A 20,523-nucleotide genomic window follows, 5' to 3' on the forward strand; every position below is an offset into this window, starting at 1 on the left:
ATTGTGCTGAATGAATCACAGATCGTCCTCAACGCACGATGGGGGTTACATTCACATAAAGCCATTGTAGCTTGAAAATACCAAAAAGACAAATAGAAACATGATAAGTAATTGAATAACTACTGTCACTGAATAAGTACATATTTTTTAAACATACAGAAGAACAGAGGGCATATATTGTCCAACACCGCATGAGATGTTTACGTTTGAGATCGCTACAGAGACTGGAAGCCTGGCCACATAGCAGTTGCCGTCGCTCACTCCAGAACAGATCAGAATTCCACGTTTGACGACTACGGAACGTGCATCACTATTGCACCAACGTAAAGTTGAAACGTCCCAAGTCCAACTATCGTGATTAGAGAAGCATCTGTATGATGATTGTGCAATTCAATGGACGTTCAGCATAGCTAATTGTTATTAAGCATGTAGGTCAAGGGCCTGTATCACAAAGCAGGATTTTTTATTTAGCTAGACAACTTGTCAGATGTAAGGTAGTCTGGGATAAACGTAAGTGAATGAGGATGAAGTTCATTTAAACCGGAGTATCTTAAATCTGATGAGTTATCTGACTAAGCAGGACATCCGGCTTCGTGATACGGGTCCCACGCCGGCCTTCTCATCTCCCCTCTTCTTCAGTTAGCCAATGAACTGGTAAACCATGTGGAACCATGTAGTAAATGACACTGAGTTGCTGGCAGTGAACCTACTGTCTGCCAGCTCACAGCCACCCCCCAGACACACGGGATGGCGAATTGCAGAATGACCCAGACTCCCGACCAGCGCAAACTCAGCTCACTTACCCTGACCTTGTACTTTGCGTTCTGCCGAAGGTTTTCAATAGTGCAGCTGCTTTTGTAGTCATCGTATCTCGGCTGAAAATTACATCCCTGAATATGGAAAAAGGTAATAAATGTTTGCCACTTAAACAGACTGTAATACAATTCTGATGTCATAGTACCATGTTGTGACACAAACAGGATTTCTCAATTTCCTGGGTTAATTTAAGCTAGAAGTAATGATTGTCCAATAAGAATTGAAATTATTGGAATTATTGGAATTGAATTCCAATTCAATTCTATCTTAAGTTATCCCAGCTAACTGAGAAATCCTGCTTTGTGGAACAGCCCCTAGGTAGGCTAATAAGCATTAGCAGGTTTTGTCAAGGTAATTCAAGGCGCTGATGTTTTCTGCTGAAAAAATGCCTGCCTACCGTGGCGCCTTCATCCACCTCCAGGATGTACTTCACAGAGTCCCCACTGGGGGGAGCTGGAGACGGCTGCCACTGTACGCTCAGCCAGCTGGCTCCGTACTTGGTCAGCTCTGGAGCAGGGGGGGCACTGGGCACACCCCCGGAGGTGAACATCTCAGCCACTTCACTGAAGCTGCTGCAGCAGGAGGGAAAATTGGGAAGAGGTGTAAAGAAGGGAAAAACATGCGAGATGGAGGGTGCAGAAAGAGATGATGCATGTCAACAGTCAAGCCTCGTGCGCATTTCTAGCCATATGGAAAAAAAATATATTTGAATATATTTAAATATAGAAAATGTAAATGTTATTTTTTAACTTTACATATATTTAGATAGATGTCAGATACAGTGCTCACAGAAAGTCTTGCTTATTTCAGTAAAAATATAGCAAATCTTTGGTTTTATAATAAAAACCGCTACATCATCCATGTTTACAAATGCTACTTCTGAAAGAGCTCTTCCGAGTTAAAAAGTTCACTGACAAACAGTCTCATTTGGGTGCTTTTTAATTAGTAACACCTTTGCAATAACATAAAACGCCAAACATTTGTGCTCAGTATCCCTTTGGTAGCCAGTGACTATGACTGTAATTAATAGCAAAATGGGAAACGCTGAATAGGCTGGTAAAAAAAAAAAAAAAACACTTAAGATGTGCAGATGTGTTAAACATTGCTCGTCGATAGACTTTTTTTAATAAAACCAATAAACAATTAACATAAACAATTTTACGAAATTAAGCAAGCGTCCTAACCCTTTCTGTGAGAGCTATATCTGTACTTATTATCTTTGTCTTCAAACATTCAAAAAAACTTTATTGTCTATCACCAATAATGACAGAAAATTGTCTTAGGTGAAAGATCACAAACAACATAAAGCACATACAATAATGCATGACACGCATACGAATGTATTAAAAAAAACAAGAATCACACAACAAACGAGCCTGAAACACCATGAGTCGCTCCAGAAGTAAAGCCCTGAATCACATATGTTTCACGTATTTGGAAATTTGCATCATAAATATATGTGATGTCTTCCCATACAGAAGACAAATATATGCACATATATAAATATATTTTATCCATATGGGTAGTTTGCATGGTTAAAATGAACAGGGGCCCAAAAGTACCTCAAACCCTTTTCGTTTTTGGCTGCGACGCGAAAGCAGTATCTTGAGGAAGGCATTAAATCACACACTTGGTACTCTTGGTCTGGTCCATAGTAGCACTGCTCGAATTCTTCCGTTCCTTTCCCCTGCACAAAAACAATCGCAGAACCTCAGCACCAGTACAGACGCTCCCTGGGTTCGATGGTCCGTGTTACGATGTTTCGACATTACGATGGGTATTCCAATTCGATTCTTTTTTTACGCTTTCGGTACATTACGCAGTAAAATACAGGAGATACTCTGCACTATATTATAAAACAGGCTTTGTGTTGATGATTTCGCCCAAATGTAGGCTAATGTAAGTGTTCTAAACATGTTTAAGGTAGTCTAGGCGAGGCAATGATGTGACCAGCCATACCTGGAACGGGTTTAGTCTGGAGTAGGATATGTTACACTACGCAAAGGAGTAGATCGTACCTCATCCCACTGTAGCACGTAGTTGTCGATTCTGGAACCATTGTCACAAGGGGCCTGAACAGAGAATTAATTTTACCATCACTTACGATGTTCAAGCCATTGCAATGCCATTCGATCCATTGCTATGTTTCAAAAATGAGAAAACACCTTCCACTGCAAGCTGATGGTGCTCTTAGTTCCACCCGTCCTCCAGGGGGCGCTGGGTGTGTCGGGGGCACAGCTGAGAGTGGTAAAGGTGACGGCTTCTGAGCGATCGCCACGTAAATGCCGACATACAGCGCGGATCCTGAGAGAAGCCAGGGACAGATCACACACCATTGGCCTGCTGGAGTTTCTTGGAAGCACGGCGATCTTTGTCAAGGGACTAAGATCGTCAATGAGCAAACATGACCAACGTCAGCCACCAAGAACATGGAACAACGAGAAGATGACAAGCAGACCTTGCGCCGTAGTCCGTCGCTGGTCTTAATTCTTCTAAATTCGTGCTTAGTTCATCACCTCTAACCAGAAATAACACAGAATTACTCCACTGAAGAAGAGAAAAGTAGCATCGTGACCAAAGGCATAAATCCATGTGATGGCCTTGTGAATGCGGCATCTCCAGCATAATGCGTAGCTACATTAAGCAACTTATTTTAGGAAAGCCATTAGCTACATAGGCAGCCAATGAGTCATTATTTAATCTTTGATTTAATCTCAACCTGACTCATTCATTCTCAAAACAACGTTGGGATTATCAGCAGTTGGATCTTCAATTCTACTACCAGAGTCCTGACTTACCTGTACACCACATGGTACATCCCGTCCTTCTCATCCCCACAGGAAACGATGACCTCATAACTCAGAGCTTTGCGGAGCTCATTTTGGACCTCAATGCCACTGTCCACATTGTCTGGTGGGATGGGGGCACTCCAGGATAGCAGTGCCGTACGTGCTTGAACATCAGTCACCTGACGCACAGAGAGAGTGCATTGTCCAATCAAAAGTCAGCATCTCCACAAGCAGAAAAGGAAATAGAAAAAGTGAATCTGCAAAGCTGACTAACATTCATAGACACACTACTGATCAGCACTGGGTGAATCTTAATATCCATACTTGACCGTACTTGTGTTCTCATGTACCTGTTTTACATCACTGCTGAAGACCAATCCCAACACTAAGAACACAATTACAGAGGACGGTAAAAATCCCCGGTTCTTGCTCTGCCCCAAATATCAAGGATGCTTCGGATGCATCCTCGCCGAACGAGACCAACCTCATGATTCACTGAGTCCCAAGTTTGTTCTTGGGAGGCAGGTTAACAAGAGCGGTCCTGCCGAGACCATGAGGTCTTGGTATTGAGATTCACACAGTGTCAGATCTCAACTTCTGTAAGTCTAGAAAACCAACCATTGTGTCATTCTTCTGTAATCTACCAGAAAGTCTGTTATCCAGCGATCAAACTGGTTTCATCACTTCCACATCACAAATTATGCAAAACAATAAGTTCCAAAGTATGCAGGAATTCCAAATAGCAATTTGGAGATTCCCAGCATTCGTCCTAAAATACGAGTATTACAGACATTAATCTGTATCTATTTCATAGTTTCATTTATACCCGTATAAAAATCAATAACAAAACAGTAATATCAGCAGCGCATGTAATTAATATTTCTATTTTTCAATTATAAAGTCTATATAACATTTGTTCTATGGCGAATATGTATTTTAATATATATAATTCTGCTCAACACTTAAATACAATTATTTCTTAAAATAAAAGGTGGTGACAATAATGTATTTAGAGAAAATGGAATCTAGTGACATTGACTATTGACAAAAATGGCAATAAACATACTACTATTAAAGACGGATCTACTGAACTATTCCATCAGCATGACCTCCCCGGGCATCACTGAAGATTGGCATCCACCTTCCATTCACACACCCCAACAAGAAAACCTAAGCCCCCACCCATCCCTAGCCTTAAACATAAATAACCAAACAAAATACAAGATGTTTGACATCATTATTTTTGATTGCAATCACAGGCATTTATAAAACTGAGTTTCCTCATTTATTTGGAGGGCAAAAATAAAATAAAAGTTTTTAATATTTACATAACCCCCCCCCCCAACACACACACACACACACACACACACACACTTGTGGCCATTTAGCAGCACCTATAAAGAATACTTCTGGACTGCATGGAAGGAAGTGGAAGACCCCAGGAAAAATTAATAAATGAAAGAAAACGGGAAAAACACACCAACTCCACACACACACACACACACACACACACACACACACACACACACACACACACACACACACACACACACAGCCACATTGTTTTTTAAAAATTTGCCAGCTGTATGGCATAAAACCAGAATGGGGCGATCTGTCCACTAGAGGGAGCTAGACTACAAAGAAGCTTACAGATCACAAGCAATTAGCCTACGGCCACCTGTCTCACATTTCATATGAGCAAAAGTAAATATTTAGGGAGGAGAGTGACCTTTCCTTCCTTGTAAGACACCTGTGACCAGACAAGAAGCAATGAGTCACACTCATATGTCAGAGATAAAGCAGCATATCGTGCTGTACCTGAACACGGTTACAGAGCGTATAAGGGGGAAAAAAACCCATAAAGCACTTACTTTTGGTTTGCTGATTGTAGACAGTGCAGCTTGCAGAGCTAAAGATTCCTCATCGAGGGCTACAAAAACAGAACCACATTAAAAAGTTTTCCATGCCAATCATCCTAACAAAACAGTCTGTTAGGGAGAGTATTAAATTTTAGTGTAGCTGAGCTGGGCTGATACCACTAAGACCACAATCAATTTCATTTACATAGAGATTTTCTTTATACATGGACGGTTTTGCCTGACATATAAAATCCCCTCATTAACTCTGTCAGTTTTTGTCCTGTTCGGCTCCTCAGTTCATCTCCAAAACAACACAAGAAAACAAAAACGCAACATGCTGTAAGCGGCGAATTCCCGCTGATCGCCAGCCCTCAGCTCTGTGTGGGATTTACATGGTAAAAATAAGGCTCGTGACTTAAAGAGGCAGGGGTGCCAGGCAGCCAAGCATGAGACTACATATGGAACATGAAACAAAATGGGGATACACTTCAGGTACATTTCAGAGTTGGGCATTAACTGCACCTTCATAATGCCTTTATAATGCAGTCATAGAACATTCATAAGCAGCATGCGAGTATACATAATTCGAAACATAATTCGATTATACAAGTATAATATGTTACTATCATACCACTCTTGCACTGTATACTTACATGCTACTCATGAAGGTTCCGTGAATGTGTTATGAACGCATTATGAAGGTGCGGTTAATGTAAAGCATTACCGAAGAAACTTTGTAACACTTTTAAAGAGATCTGACCACAGCAGCAGTCATCAGTGATCATGAAATATCTTTTGGAATTCGACACAGTGCTGGCTCTTCCACATGCACCAGCGCAATATTCATACCTTCTGATTCCACATCCACTCCCAGGTTCTCTCCCCCCTTGCAGCCCTCATTACTCCACGCTGTCTGCCTCTCACTGTCCTGCCCCATGTCCTTCTCCGCCTCTGCCCCCTGACCACCATTGCACATCTTATTCGGAGATGGAGTGCTGTAGGCTTTCTGTGGCGACGGAGAAGGACTCCTCGCCCCCTCGGCGGTGGGGCTCAGACTACCGCCGCCACCCTGCCGCTCTTTAAGCTTCTTCTGCAAGCGGCCGTACGTTTTTCCTGCCCTGTCATCCCTCGGAGCAAAAGGAGGGCATCTCTGCACAGCGTAGGAGTCTGTGGGTGGCCAATCAAACGCACGCGAGAATCAGAGATGCACAGATGGAGAAACAGATGCAAGAACTTGTAGGTTATGTGGAGAATGACACGGCACATTGCATTATGTTCGCATTTTTTTTTTTTTTATTTTGCAGATCCAGGTGTTTTCTAAAGGATGACATGAAGTGGAGATGAAAGAACACTAAATAATCATGCCTTTTATCACCCAGATCTGTCCTCATTTCTGCCAATCTTTTCTGAGGTTTTCATGCTACTTTTAAGCTGTTACGAATATCAGCAACGGGCACATCTGAGGCAAAACATTCCGGAGCTCTGCTATCAGTGTTTGGGGTACGGCGCATTTCCTCACCGATCTCAGAAAAAACATGGCCAGTCTGGTAGTGTGACATGTACTGAGCTGCTAGGTCTCCAGCCCCGCCAGAAAATACCGGGTGGGGTGAGGGGTGCAGCACGACTGGGTGAGGCAAAAAGGCTGGTAGGTGGGGGGGGAGTGGGGGTGGAGGGTGGTGCAGAGCAGAGGGGGCCCCCAAAAGAAAATCTGGCTGAGGTATAACCAGGACACGTCGGACGCCATTCTCCTCGATGATCTGGAGGTGAGAAGACAGGGTTGCAGATATGAGCAGTGTTCAGATTGAGAGGGATTGGGGGGTGCTGCCCCTAATAAAAGCTCAGGGACCCCCCCCCCCCCAAGAGAGAAAATATACCCCTTTGCAGAAGTGTCTCTCACTGTAAATAAGGTTGGAGACCACTGTCCTACATTTATGCAAAGTTATTGCACATTTGCGTCACTAGGGGTCCCCGCAATTTGACACAATTTGAATGCTGGATGCGAGCGTATGTCCATTTGAAGAAAATAGGACATTGCTATCAGATATGAAGGAGAGGTAGGCAGATATTACCTGGGAAACGTATCCCGTAGGCACATAAATTGGAGGCACGGAACCATTTGGGGACATCATAGGGACCTGAGCTGGGCCTGTGAACAGGAGAGATCTCAGTATTGTTGTTTTAGTAAAAACTGAAATACCATAAAACAACAATGGCAGCAGTGACACTCAGATCACATAATGGAAGCCACAGCAATGTGCCGTCAATAAATGTCTGGTTCAGCTCAATAGGAACCAATTAAGAAATCAATTAAAATTGGGTCAAAGCAGTCGGCGATTGACGGCTTGTAATCCCGCATCCTGGGGACTTCCCTCAACACCTCTGTAAAAGTTTAAACATTAGCATGAAAAAATGGATGCCCTTCATTGAAGTTTTACATACAAATTCATGTATTTTCACTAACCACTTACCCCAGCTTAGATTGTGGACAGTTAGCTTCCTACTAGAGTGGTTAAAATAAGTAACGTGCTACTGACGACCACACCAAGGCTCCAGTGAAGAATAACACAATTATTTTGTATTATATTTGTACTTTATCCCAGTGTTTCCCAGTCTGGTCCTTGGGGACCCACCCCAGCTCCCTGCCAGACAGCCCACATTTTTGCTCCCTCACAGCTCCCTGCCAGACAGCCCACATTTTTGCTCCCTCCCAGCTCCTTGCCAGACAGCCCACATTATTGCTCCCTCCCAGCTCCTTGCCAGACAGCCCACATTTTTGCTCCCTCCCAGCTCCCTGCCAGACAGCCCACATTTTTGCTCCCTCCCAGCTCCCTGCCAGACAGCCCACATTTTTGCTCCCTCCCAGCTCCCTGCCAGACAGCCCACATTTTTGCTCCCTCCCAGCTCCCTGCCATACAGCCCACATTTTTGCTCAAAAAGATGAACCTCCTGTGGGTCCCCGAGGACCGGACTGGAAAACACTGCATTAGATCAGCTGCCACCATTCAACCAGTTCACAGAAGCCTGTGTCTCTGAGCTGCAGGAGGAAACAGATCACCAACATCCCCTCGCACAACCCACCCGCCCCACACGCACGAACCGGAAACCATTTCAAAGCACAACCACAAAACCGCGAGGCCACAGCGCCACCTGCTGCCAAATCTTTAATGCGCATAAGCCTAGATACAGGACTGGATCTACCTTTTCAGGGGTCCAAAACTTAACTTAGGAGGCGCCCCAACCATGAAGAATGATGATCATTTTGCTCCCTCCATAACACATGGTAATTTGGGGGCCCTAGGCAGGCCATAGCTAGATCCAGCCATGTATAATATATATATTTATCACTTTCCTGGTTAGCCTATGTCTTGATGCAGCCCCACCCCAAAGCATCCAAACCATGTTCAAAAGAATTCATGCCTCCCAATAAAGCTGACACAAAACAGCTACTCTTCCTAACTTAGGAAACGGCCCCAGGCCTGCCGTCCTTCTGCTGATGGCCTAACTTCCGAACTGGCAGGCGCTCCACTGGCCTCATCACGACTCAAACACTTTAGGTTCAAAACCCCTCCGTAGGCGGCACTGAGGGGTGCCGAGACCTGCCGTGTTGCATCTGCCTCTGCCAGCTCTGATGCACAACAGCCCAAGTCTAGTATATCTAAAGCTTTATATATCTACGCTATTGTGCTCTCTCTGTAATAAATATACATACACACATACATTCACACAATATATATAGAAAACTATAGCGTAGATATATAAAGATTTGCATATACAAGAAAACTAGATATATTACATATATATGTGTGTATGCATATGCTATTATGCCTTTCTATGGCGTGTGTGTGTCACAATAGTGTACATATAGAGAATTTTGAATAAACCAGAAGACTATTATACATATAGATTAGTAAATAAATATGTATAGTCAATACGTATATAATAATATGCTTTTATATATATATATATATATATATATATACATATATACACACACACACACACACACACACACACACACACACACACACACACACACACGCACAAACACGATAAAAGTTTTATCTGTCTAGCATCTCCCATGATACTTGTATTTAGTGCTAATGGTTCCTCAGGTCATATCTAACAGAAATAAACCCTTAACAACAGGCCCGGCAAAAGGGACCATTTCTACACTTCTACACTGCAGCACTGTTTTCTGGTCCATCAGCTCAAATGAAAACTAGTTTTCTGTTATCAACCAGATTTTTCTGTGCAATGCAGCATGAAAGAAAACAGAGAAAGGACACGAGTGCACAAATCAAAGATTTATGGCGCAAAGCCTGTCAGGTTTACCATGCAACCGTATCCAGGAGAGACAGTAAAACGCCCACACTTTGACATCATCTGACTGACGCACACAGACTGAGGAGGCCAGCCCCGCCCGTCCCCTGGCACCCCCCCCTCTCTGGACGTGCTGATGTGGCCGGTGAGAGAGCTTGGAAGAACACGCAGCCCTGACCGCTACACCCAGTCAGCCCGCTGCTGCCAGACTCAGTCAGCACTGCACTCATCATCATGGTGTCACAGCCCGACTCCACACAAGGTGCCATGATTACTGAGCTGCGGCAGAGCGGCTCACAGCGAGAAAGGTCACTCCTGATGATAAAAAAAAAAAAAAAGGAGCAGCACGATGACGAGAAAGTAACTGAAGACACGGCTTAGAATTTAAAAATTATTACTGCATTAGGAGCAGGAATATAATATTAAATACAGTAATTTCATTAGGGGTTATGAATTTTAAGGGTTGTTTAATGTTAATCGATCTGAAATATGAAACAAGATTTCTTATTACATTCGCAGTAGCCGAGATTAATTAGTACGATTTCCTTTGTGACAAAGAGCTGCAAAGTTAATATCTACTATTCAGCATTATGCCCCATTATCTAGCTTTATAGAGCTTTTTTGAGCTCATATTTAAAAAAGCAGACAGACGGGAAAAAGCAGAAGAGGTACAAATCAGCAGAGAAGATGAGAGGGAGGGTAAAACTGGGGGAAAGGGGGAAGCAGTGATGGAAACTGGAAACTGGGACACTTCAGATGAAAGACATCGACAGTGTCAGCTTGCTTCTTCTTTGTAACATTGACAAACAGCCCATGAAATACATATTTAAATCACAACAGTGAAACGTAAGCTGGGGCTGCCAGTTTCAGGTGTAACCACAATACCTGCCTTACAAGGACCGGCCACATGTGTTAGATATGCTGAGAGAGACTCTGTAACTTTGCTTAATAGTAACTCGGTTACTACCGAAATACATCATGATCAAATATAACAGCTACTTGAGATAAAAGATGTGTCATGATTGATTAATGGTGAACAAAGAAGAGGTCAGTATTTCACTTGTGCTATTGATTACTTGTTCCTTCAGTAGTTCACAAAGGTTTACAGAAATATATAGCAACAAATATAGTAATTGCTCTAGATAAAAGATGTCATGATTTATCAATGATGCATTAACATGAGATCAGTATGTAACGAAGACTTAGTTTGTGGTTATTTAATACATAAGTAATAGTATATTACTGTATTACATATGGCCGATTAGACCATCCAAGGGCACACAGAAGGTATCTGGCAGAACAACCTGTAGGGGTTAAAGTTGTCATGTTGGGATTAGAGTTTTCCCCACAGAAATGAATGGAGAGTCCCCACAAAGATATAATTATAAACCTGTATGAAGATAAAGAGTGAGATCTGTTAATGAAAAACATAGTGATATACATAGTCTTCCTCCAAAAAAGGCCCGATTAACCTGAAAACACAGTAAGTTCCAATTTGCAGGTCTATTTGTGTCTGCATGTCAGAGCCCAGTTCACATTTGTATCTAAACAAAAAGCTCTCATCAGTTACCAGGGCAGTAATTTAGTACGGGTACAGCATTCCATTAGCAGATTACAGCTTCGTCTCCTCCACTGTGCAGGCTGCTGTAGTTAATCGACAGAGACAGGGAGCTGGGGAAGGTTTTTCATTTTAATGAGGACACACGGGCCTGTGAGAGGAAGTCTTCACAGGAAGAACTGATTTAGAGCCCAGTGTGTATCCACACACACACACCCTGTTGGACTGGATGTAGAGGGATACTGGAAATGTCAAGGATGACTGGTCTTTTGCCTCCCACCAGAAGTGTCATCTTTTCTCTCTTCGTTTAATGGGGCGTCGGAGCCCAGCGTCTTTATCAGTTGACCATTAGTGATAATCCCCCCCCCCCCCCAGAATTATGCAAACCCAGCAGTGCAGTGGAAGGCGAGGTGTGTGCAAAGAGCGGCAGCATTCTTAGTGCCCCCCCCCCCCCCCCCCCCCGCCGTCGCCGCGAGACACCTCCATCACCTAGCATTTCTTATAATCTGTTATTCCTATATATGTATTATTTTCAACATGAAAGATATTTCATAAAAGGACAAATGAAGAGAATCCAGAAAACCCTCCTGGATTAGCGGCTGTAAGACAGCGGGATGGATAGATTTTAAAACAGTTCCTTGTACGTAAGGCGTTACTGGAAAGTCTGCTTCTTTCTTTCCTGCTACGGCTTAGATAACATTGGTTTCTTTAGCTAGAAATATAAATCCCTATTAGTGCCCTTTGTGCTGCTTTAAACTCCATTACTACAAAAGATATGAGTCATTGGGCCACACGAGTCTCTCGACTCAAAGCCTGCCTTCAGTCCCCTGCTGTTCGAAAGTAGACAGGCCAGGCATGACACCAGCAGAAAATCTTAGCACCAGAAGAGAAGCTTGGATGTTCTCCATCACAAGGATAACAGACGTGGCACTGAACCAAGGTGGGAGACACAGCGTGCCGGACTGCAGCCAGGAAGCAGACAGACCGATAGGGCTGATGTGAAACGAGGACTGCGTTCGACTGCTCCAACACACTTAGATCCATTTGCCGTCTCCTTCCACGTTCCACCCAGCTAATTTCTATCAAATGGAAAGATCAGCTATCAAGAGTTCCTTTAAAATCTGTTACTTGTAACTGGTTCCAAACAAACCAAAGCTTGACTTGTATGATCCACCACCGTCATACCACCGGTCTGAACTGAACCGAAGGGCAAGACACGTGAGCCGCCCAATCCAACATCCTCAGACCCAGAACCCAATAGGGCCAGATGTGGTGCTGTTTGCCCCCCCAGGGAAAGAGAACATAACCAGAGGTAGGGGGGTGGATAGAGGAAAACTTCCACCACCACTATTCACCTTTTAAATTAAGCACCCCCCCCAATCTCTGAAAAGCCAGGCTGGCCTTAAGTCAGGAATAAACACAGCAAGCATACACCCCCCGCTTCTAAAAATACAAGGATAAGAACAAACTTGACTGAATGTATCTGGAAAAGCAATAAATAATTCACTAAATAATAAGTGTCTTCCACTTACACCCACATTTCCTTTTGGGATTTATCTCTGTCCCCTCAGGCCTGTGTTAAGGTTAAGGGTTATGCAGAACAAGCCCCCCCCCCCCCACCCGTGCTCTGCTCTACGTCAGTAGTGAGTCATCCTTCCATCCACGTCACTGGCAGACGAGTCTATTCTGTGACAGAATGCCTAGCAGCTCAGGTGCACATGCAGGGGCTGCCCAGCTCGCTGACTCCCCCCCCCCCCCCCCCGAGGGGGCAGAGAGGACCATCATGTATTTATCCGACTGAGAGATCTGTGCAGCATTAAGACAGGATCTACTCCGCTTTGCCAAAACCGACTGGCAGAGTCTGCCGTCTGCATTTCAGTTGATAGCTTACAGCTGGTATTTACAATTTTTTTTTTTTAAATATGAGAAAAAAAGGTTCAAATAAAATAACTAAAAATGACATGCTCATGGGATAAATGTGTCACAAAATATGAGTCAAATATTCCAATATGCAAAAGATACAGGATTCGTGCAAAGAAAAACAAATGAAAGTCAAACCAAATCTTGGTACCCAGCTACAATGAAGATGTCAAACACATCAACAAACGGAAGGGATAGAAATGCAAACATATCTGTATTTGCCTGCTGACAGACAGACAGACAGACAGACAAAGAGTAATGATAGAAAGTCAGATCCATTGTTTTTTACATTCCATCATTATGGCAGGACTTGATGACAGAAGATACATTACTGACTCTTAGCAATGTACTTAATAATGGCAATAAGGATACACTTCGTACAGTGAGTCATCCATGGATTATATTGACTGACAATATTCAGAAAGGTACAGAACAGCACTTATCATAAGTGATCATCCATCTATCCATCCTTTAAACAATTATCCTGATTAGGGTTGTGTCTGTGGGGGGGGGGGGGGGGGGAGACAATACCAAGACGCACAGACCAGTCATAACCGATCGATAAATCATAAATCATAACTGAGAGACAGTTCTGGGACATACCTGTGATACACTGACAGTGACCATCTTCTCGCTGAATTGTAAATGCCTCACCCGGATTCACCTGCACCAAAATGACCTGAAAGGAACAATGACGGGCACCTTAATAAGCGACACAGTATTTATGACGCAAGACACACGGACTTGAAAATAAAGGTCACACACTTTCTTAAAACAGACTGAATTACAAGCATGGGAGCAAAACATAAAAATACTGACTGGCGACAAAAGAACTCAGCATAAATATCAGCATAAATGCATAATAGTCAGGGTTCATGACAAGACATGACAAAGACCTAAGAGAAATCATAACCCCCCCCCCCACAAAACAATGAAAAGTGTTCCTGGGCCCAGGAACCAAGCTGGACCTTTTACTAGAGCCTGACTAAGACTGTCAGGACCCAGCATCTCCCACCACAGAGCCTTTACCTAATCTGGCTGCTCCGGGCCGTAAAAGCAGAACTATATTGCAAACGAAAGACCTCTCCACTAAGATATCAGACTAGACAGTGAGAAAGAAGACGATGTTAAAAAGTAACAGATGTTTGGGACATATTTCTATGATATTTATCCCACTCAAAATATCAAATGATTAAATAATTTTATTTGTTAGCTTTACATACATAACAAAATGTACTCAACACATCTGAATCAGTATGCTGTCTAATCATCCCTCTTAGGTGTTTCTCTGTTAGACACGACATGGTTTGCTTGTCACTTACTCCCCTAAATGCTAATCTACCTAGAAGCCAAGGAAAAGCCTTTTTAATAAAGAATGTTATAGAGGATAAATACACGGTTGTCAGCAGGGAACCGATCTTCATGAAATGTAGTCATTTCCAACCAAGCTGACAAGCCAGCCACGTTAAGGAAGGCAAGAGGCTCTCACCCAGTGACTCTCTGTTCTCCTCCACATCACTATAGCACCAGCATGCCACAAGTCAGCGGGCAGACCCTCTCTGTCCCGACAGAGACAATGGGCGGACACTATGCAGTTTGACCACTAAGTACAGCACAGGACTCCCAAAAAAAAAAGAGAGATTTGGGGCGGGGTGCCATTTAGCCAATGCTCTCTCTGTGTGGAGCACCTTTGGATCACTATGTGGTTTGTGCGCTGAAACACTGACCATGCAAAGAATGACACGTGTGATGACACTGGACGCACGGCTGCGTCAGGACAGACCGCATAAAGATGTGACGCCGCCTAGCGGAGCAACACGTGCACGGCAGGCAACACTCCAGCTCCCATCTCTCAGTATCAAATCAACATTTATTCCTTTTTCGCATCACTGTAACTGAAATGCCGACTCAGAAAGTAATGAAAACATACCTTCCACTAACACCTCCCCTTGCCCGCTCTCTGCCCCTATGCCCCGACCGCAGCTGCTTACCTCCGTCTGGCGAAGGAAGTCCCCGTCGTAGCGAATCGGCTCGCCCAGAGCACGGCTGCAGCCGCGGGATTTGCCCAGCACGGCCATTGGCGAGTCAGCCTCCGCCGCTGCTCCCATTCACGAAAATGGCTCGGAGACGGCGCGCTGCCAAGCTTACTCACGCGCGTGCACGAGTGACGCACGCGCGCACGCATTCATTCACACAGCGGCATGTGTTTGAGGAGCGTGCACAGGGGAGGGTGTGTAAAGGGAAGTGCTTATACAGAGACACGGTCCAGCTGCTCTCCTCTCTAATCTGTGTGCTGGTGTGTTTCACTGTCTTTGTACCCTGAGCCCATGTTATCATAGCATGTCGATGCCACATACAGCGAAACGCATCTGTCCACATCAGTGTCCAATCACACACACACACCTCCACATCAGCATCTGACTCATCAGACAAACAGGACAACCAAAAGGATACGCTGATGTGAAAGATTACCGGTTTTTAAAAAAAAATCACCATAACTTACTGTTGCATGCATCCCTCTGTGTGATTCAGGCACCGCTGGTGACTGTCAGAGGAAACAGTTCTTCCCTGGCACCCATCGGCAGCACCTACGCCACGCAGTGCCCTGGAGAGGTGAGCTCCTGACCCTGCAAGGCCCAAAAGCACAGCTTACTTCCCTCTCCCCGGAGTGGAGGGTAACCTTTGCACGTCCTGGGTTCGTTTTTTTTTTTTTGTAGCGACACCGGGGAGGCAGTGAGCTCCAGCCTTGTGGGATTTGGGGTGGGGTGTGGAAGAAGGCCAGTTGGGGGCTGGTGTTGGGGGGGAGGGGGGGGGCTGGCTCTTCTGGCACGGTATGAGCTGCTTCCTGCTGCAGGCGGGCATCAGCTTCCACTCACTCGCACTGCTGCCGCCGGTCTCCACGGCAACCCCTCCGGCGACTAAGGCACGCCAATAGGGCCGGTTGCCTCTAAAGGAGGGATGAGTTAAAGGAGGGGGCGGGGCATATGCGGCTGGCAGAAAGAGATGGCAGGAGAGTGGAATGAGCCTGATGACACACACATCCAGAGGCAGGGATGGTTTATAGGTGCCAGCTTCCCTGTAAGCGGCGTCGCTGAGTCTGTGTGACTCCTGAACAGCAATGAGGACAGAAGAAAATGAAGGCTGGTTTTTTTTTGTCCGCAACACATCAGTAGCTCCTTGTTTGTTTCAGCATTGACTAGTTAAGTAAAGGAAGCACAAAGGAAATCCTACCGCCTTTCTACCCCCGGAGCTATTCTCTCGGCCCTCCCCGCCCTTATTCGGCTACAGGCAGCCCCACACACTCTATTAATACCTCAGCTGATACAAGCAGAGATGAGTCAATGCCGTCCCAATATAATCACTTTCTGATTGTTTCTGTGACCACAAGCTTAAAAGAATGGGAACTAAAAGAGGCAGTAAATACAAGAATGTCAGCAACTGGGGATGTTAATTCAGTCACGTTCGTGTCATTGTGTGGTTGTGGGGATAAGTTTGTAGTTTGGTGATCAGCAGGATTATGCAATTATATGTATAAGTGAGGAACGTAAAATCAATTGCTTCGGTAAACTTTAAAAAAGGCAAGAAAACAGAAGGTGTGTATATAAAAAAATTCATTGACAGTTTACGCGTATTTGTAAAACAGACACAATTGCCAACGGTCTGGCATTGTCTAACTCTAGTTAAACACTGAGTTGTCTAAATCGATAAAACCTATGTAATAAAAACTATGCAAGTGAATTCTGATGACTGCTTAATGGCAACTTCCTAAAGGAAAGGAAATTACACAAAAAACACGAAAACCAACAGAAAATAATACGCAATAATCCTTAACGGTTTACCAAGTTACCACGTTATGAAGATTCTTTCTGCTTTTTGTCAAATCCTGTTACATGGCAAAGAATATGGCAAGTAGGTCATCATAAACACATGCTATATTTATAAGCAAATATGAATGCATAACCTCAGCCGATCGCGGTCACTGTCACACATCTGTCTCTGCCTAAAAGATATTCATGGTCACTTGGTCCTGCCAGTTTTGGAACCAGTTCAGTTTATTTTTATCCCTAAAATTTGCTCCAATTAATTGTTCGTTCCGTCCCACTGGGAAACAATATCTGTTGGCTTGAAAAAAGGCCAGCAAGATCGGGGAGGAGGAAAGGAACAAATGTATTGATTGGGATGGAACGGATGTGCGGGAGAACAAATGCATAGACACAAAATACTCTAAAGTTTTCATTGATCAGTCCCGAATATGATGATAAGTACAATATGGCTACCTTGGGACAGCCGGTTTAACCATATGCTATGGAAAAACACAGAGCTAATCAATGTGCATACACACACACACGCTACCAGTAAAGAAGAGAGTGCTTTTACGTAAGGCACACGCACGCGCTCAGGGTGTCGTCTCCATGACATCGCTTCCTGGCTTTGGTGTCTGTGCTCTGAAAAAGCTGCAGCACCTCCTCAGCCTTTCCGTCCGGTGTTAACGCTCAGTTTGTCCAAAGGGCTCACACGCTTTTCTGCAGTTCGGATGTCACTGTTTTTAATAGCCCTCTCCCGCGTGTGTTTTCGCCACACAATAAAACCGAAAACAATGGAATCGACTGTGCTAAACGTGGCCAAATATGCCACAGTAAAGGTCAACAGTGCCTAACATAATTTAAATCATTTTAATGTGCTCAGCTTGAATCGAGACCTTAGTGGTGGTGAGAAAATTCATGAGCAGCAGGTACTTTGTATCCAGCACCACAAAGACATTCGGAGCAAATAGGGTCTATTGTTGCTTTAACAACAACCTTATATTAATACCCAATATTTCAGTAACAAATAATTCAAGTATCTTTGCTGGTGGATGCTGTCATAGCAACACAATGTTAAACAATAACAGGAGAGAGGCAGAAAAAGTGGGGGAAATTTTTATATGCAGAGGTCACAACTAATTCTGCGGTATGACTGTTCCACTCAGTTGGATTAGTAGGTGGGGTGTATGAGCTTCAAGGACAATTTTGAGCCACAAAGCTTCAGATGAAAGATACATAGTAATTATGGCACAGCCTGTTAATACTGCCACTCTCACAAGCAAGCATGGAGTATGAGAGCAACCACACACAAATATACCTACACACTAAACACACAATTGGGAACAAGTGGCGGAACAACTGTACACTGGGTCCTGAGGCAAAAATGGACCATGTCCACCCTGCCCCCCCCCCCCCCCCCCACATATAATACCCACCATGCATTGCACTAGCTAGGAAATTCCATAAAAATTATTTTTTTTTTTTGTTAAATACGTGCTTTCATACCTTTGTTTGACTACAAAACATTACAAACTATTACATTTCAAAATAGTATTAAGTATTGTATCAAATATTTTTTTTGTGTTGTGACTCCCATCATAATTAGGTTATATAGATACAAATGAGAGATTTAGAAGTAGCATGTCACATAAATGAACACCCTGTATGACATCAGTATCTTAATCTTTATAAAGATTGCACATACAGTACATGTGAGGTTTCCCTTCGCTGGGGGGGGCTGGGTTGTGGAGCAGTGGCCCTCCCAGATGCAGGTGTACAACCCCTCACATTGAAATGATAATTTAATTCTATTGAGGTTCTTGTCTTTAAAATGTGAGGATCGTATTGACTGTCAGGCATTTTTCACTTGTAGTTTAGTTACCCTGTTCTGAAACATTAAACAGATATTTAACATAACACAAGTGTTGTATTCTACGAAGCCTAGATAGCCTGGGCATGGAATCAGTGATAAAGGGAGTGAAACTGCCTTCACAGCTTGAAAAAAAAGCGAATGAAACCCAGATGTGTAAGGTTATGGGGCTTTTTGTCACCCTGTCATCTCCTTCCACTGTTACCGTTTTTTTTTTTTTTTTTTTTTAAGGCTGAGCTCAGTGGCTGAAACTGAATGAAACAGATGGACTGAAAAAGAGTGAACCGCAGGCGTACTGCCTCATCACGGCTGCTTGCGATTCTGCAGAAACGTGTCAGTGCGGAAAGAAATGCCGATAACCGAATGCGGTCATAACGCAAACCCAGCTGTTTGCAGTCATTTGATACTTTGACAGAAATGTCGGCTTTTACGTTCAAATCCTAAATATCACAAGAGGTACGGTAAAGGTCAGGAACCATGAATAAATGACACTGAATCCTGCTGGTATTTTCCAGGGAGACTTTGATTCTACCATCCAGTAAATCGAGAAAGTCTCAGAGAAAACGTTCGACCAAAATGGCCAAAATGATCACACATAAATTAGTGTATATACTGACTTTCACTGAAACCATAAGGTCCCAAAACACGCACTCCTTCAACTGGTAGAGCCTTTCCAGTTTTGTTAAAAATGTACTGTGGTCAGCAAAGGAACGTATCAGGAAGAGATAGCGTGGTTTTTCTTAATCTATACAAACTACTGCATTTCTGCTATTGTGTTTTTGAACAGTCATTGACAGGGAGAACGACTGATAACACTGATGTGAGTAACAGTATCGAAATACAAGTATTTTCCACAAGAGACTTGTACAGACCATCAGATCCTTGAAATTTCGGCACCCTAGTTGCCAAATCCTCAGTACATCGTAGAACAAGGAAGTACAAAATAAACTAGGCAATACAAATTTCAAAGCACGGTGCAATGAAGCAGACAAGCTAGTAACCCAAAAAGCATACTACTTTAAAATAGCTACTGTTTTCTGTCTTACCATCATTCAGATCTTCTAGTGGTATCATTCATTCCTTGTTTAAAAGATGAATTGACACAACGTATCTTCAGGCTGCAGACCAGCTGATAGAAAGAACTTCCTAGAAAAAACCACAAGTTTTTGGTTGTGAAAGAGATAAAAGAGTTTGCTACACTTACAAATAAAACGCTTCCTCATTCAGTGCCTCATCGCCGTTGGCTCTCCGCACGAGTTGTGTAGCTGGCCATGGATGTACAAATGCGTTTGATAATTCCCACCTGGGGAATAGTGTCTGTTATGAGTTAACTGGCAGTCTCTAATTTAAGGCTAAAACTGAGAACCCAATGGGTGTGAGTTTCATACCCGCCTTGCCCACTGGTTGTGCTCTATCTGCAAGTTCTAAGTCACTACAAACACTGTAATGTAGTTTCTCTCCCAGCATCACATTCCATTTTTCACAAGGACTTGTGCACCAGGATGACTGAAATTCACTAAAACCCAGGACAAATCAGTCTTTAGAATGCAAAGAGTCCTCGGCAAAACAGTGGCCTCTTATCTAAGAA

The 20,523-nt window shown here is 43.6% G+C and overlaps 1 protein-coding gene across 4 annotated transcripts in view; it reads right to left on the reverse strand.

The window, feature by feature from the left end:
- Nucleotides 1–20,273, reverse strand: part of fndc3a (fibronectin type III domain containing 3A) — a 28,350-nt gene extending 8,077 nt beyond the window's left edge. The window contains exons 1-14 of one of the 4 annotated variants that reach the window (XM_048981749.1): nt 20,140–20,273; nt 15,766–15,889; nt 13,866–13,941; nt 7,534–7,610; nt 6,984–7,221; nt 6,314–6,631; nt 5,477–5,535; nt 3,615–3,784; nt 3,275–3,334; nt 2,982–3,120; nt 2,835–2,888; nt 2,379–2,503; nt 1,214–1,388; nt 804–890 (exon numbers count right to left, since the gene is read on the reverse strand). In XM_048981749.1, coding sequence (XP_048837706.1) covers nt 804–890; nt 1,214–1,388; nt 2,379–2,503; nt 2,835–2,888; nt 2,982–3,120; nt 3,275–3,334; nt 3,615–3,784; nt 5,477–5,535; nt 6,314–6,631; nt 6,984–7,221; nt 7,534–7,610; nt 13,866–13,941; nt 15,766–15,777 — 1,590 coding nt within the window. In that variant the 5' untranslated portion in view covers nt 15,778–15,889; nt 20,140–20,273. The other 3 variants (XM_048981748.1, XM_048981746.1, XM_048981747.1) reach the window with 3 other exon arrangements.
- Between the last annotated feature and the right edge of the window lie 250 nt (nt 20,274–20,523).

Source organism: Brienomyrus brachyistius, chromosome 17 (assembly GCF_023856365.1).
Source record: "Brienomyrus brachyistius isolate T26 chromosome 17, BBRACH_0.4, whole genome shotgun sequence".
NCBI lineage: Eukaryota > Metazoa > Chordata > Actinopteri > Osteoglossiformes > Mormyridae > Brienomyrus > Brienomyrus brachyistius.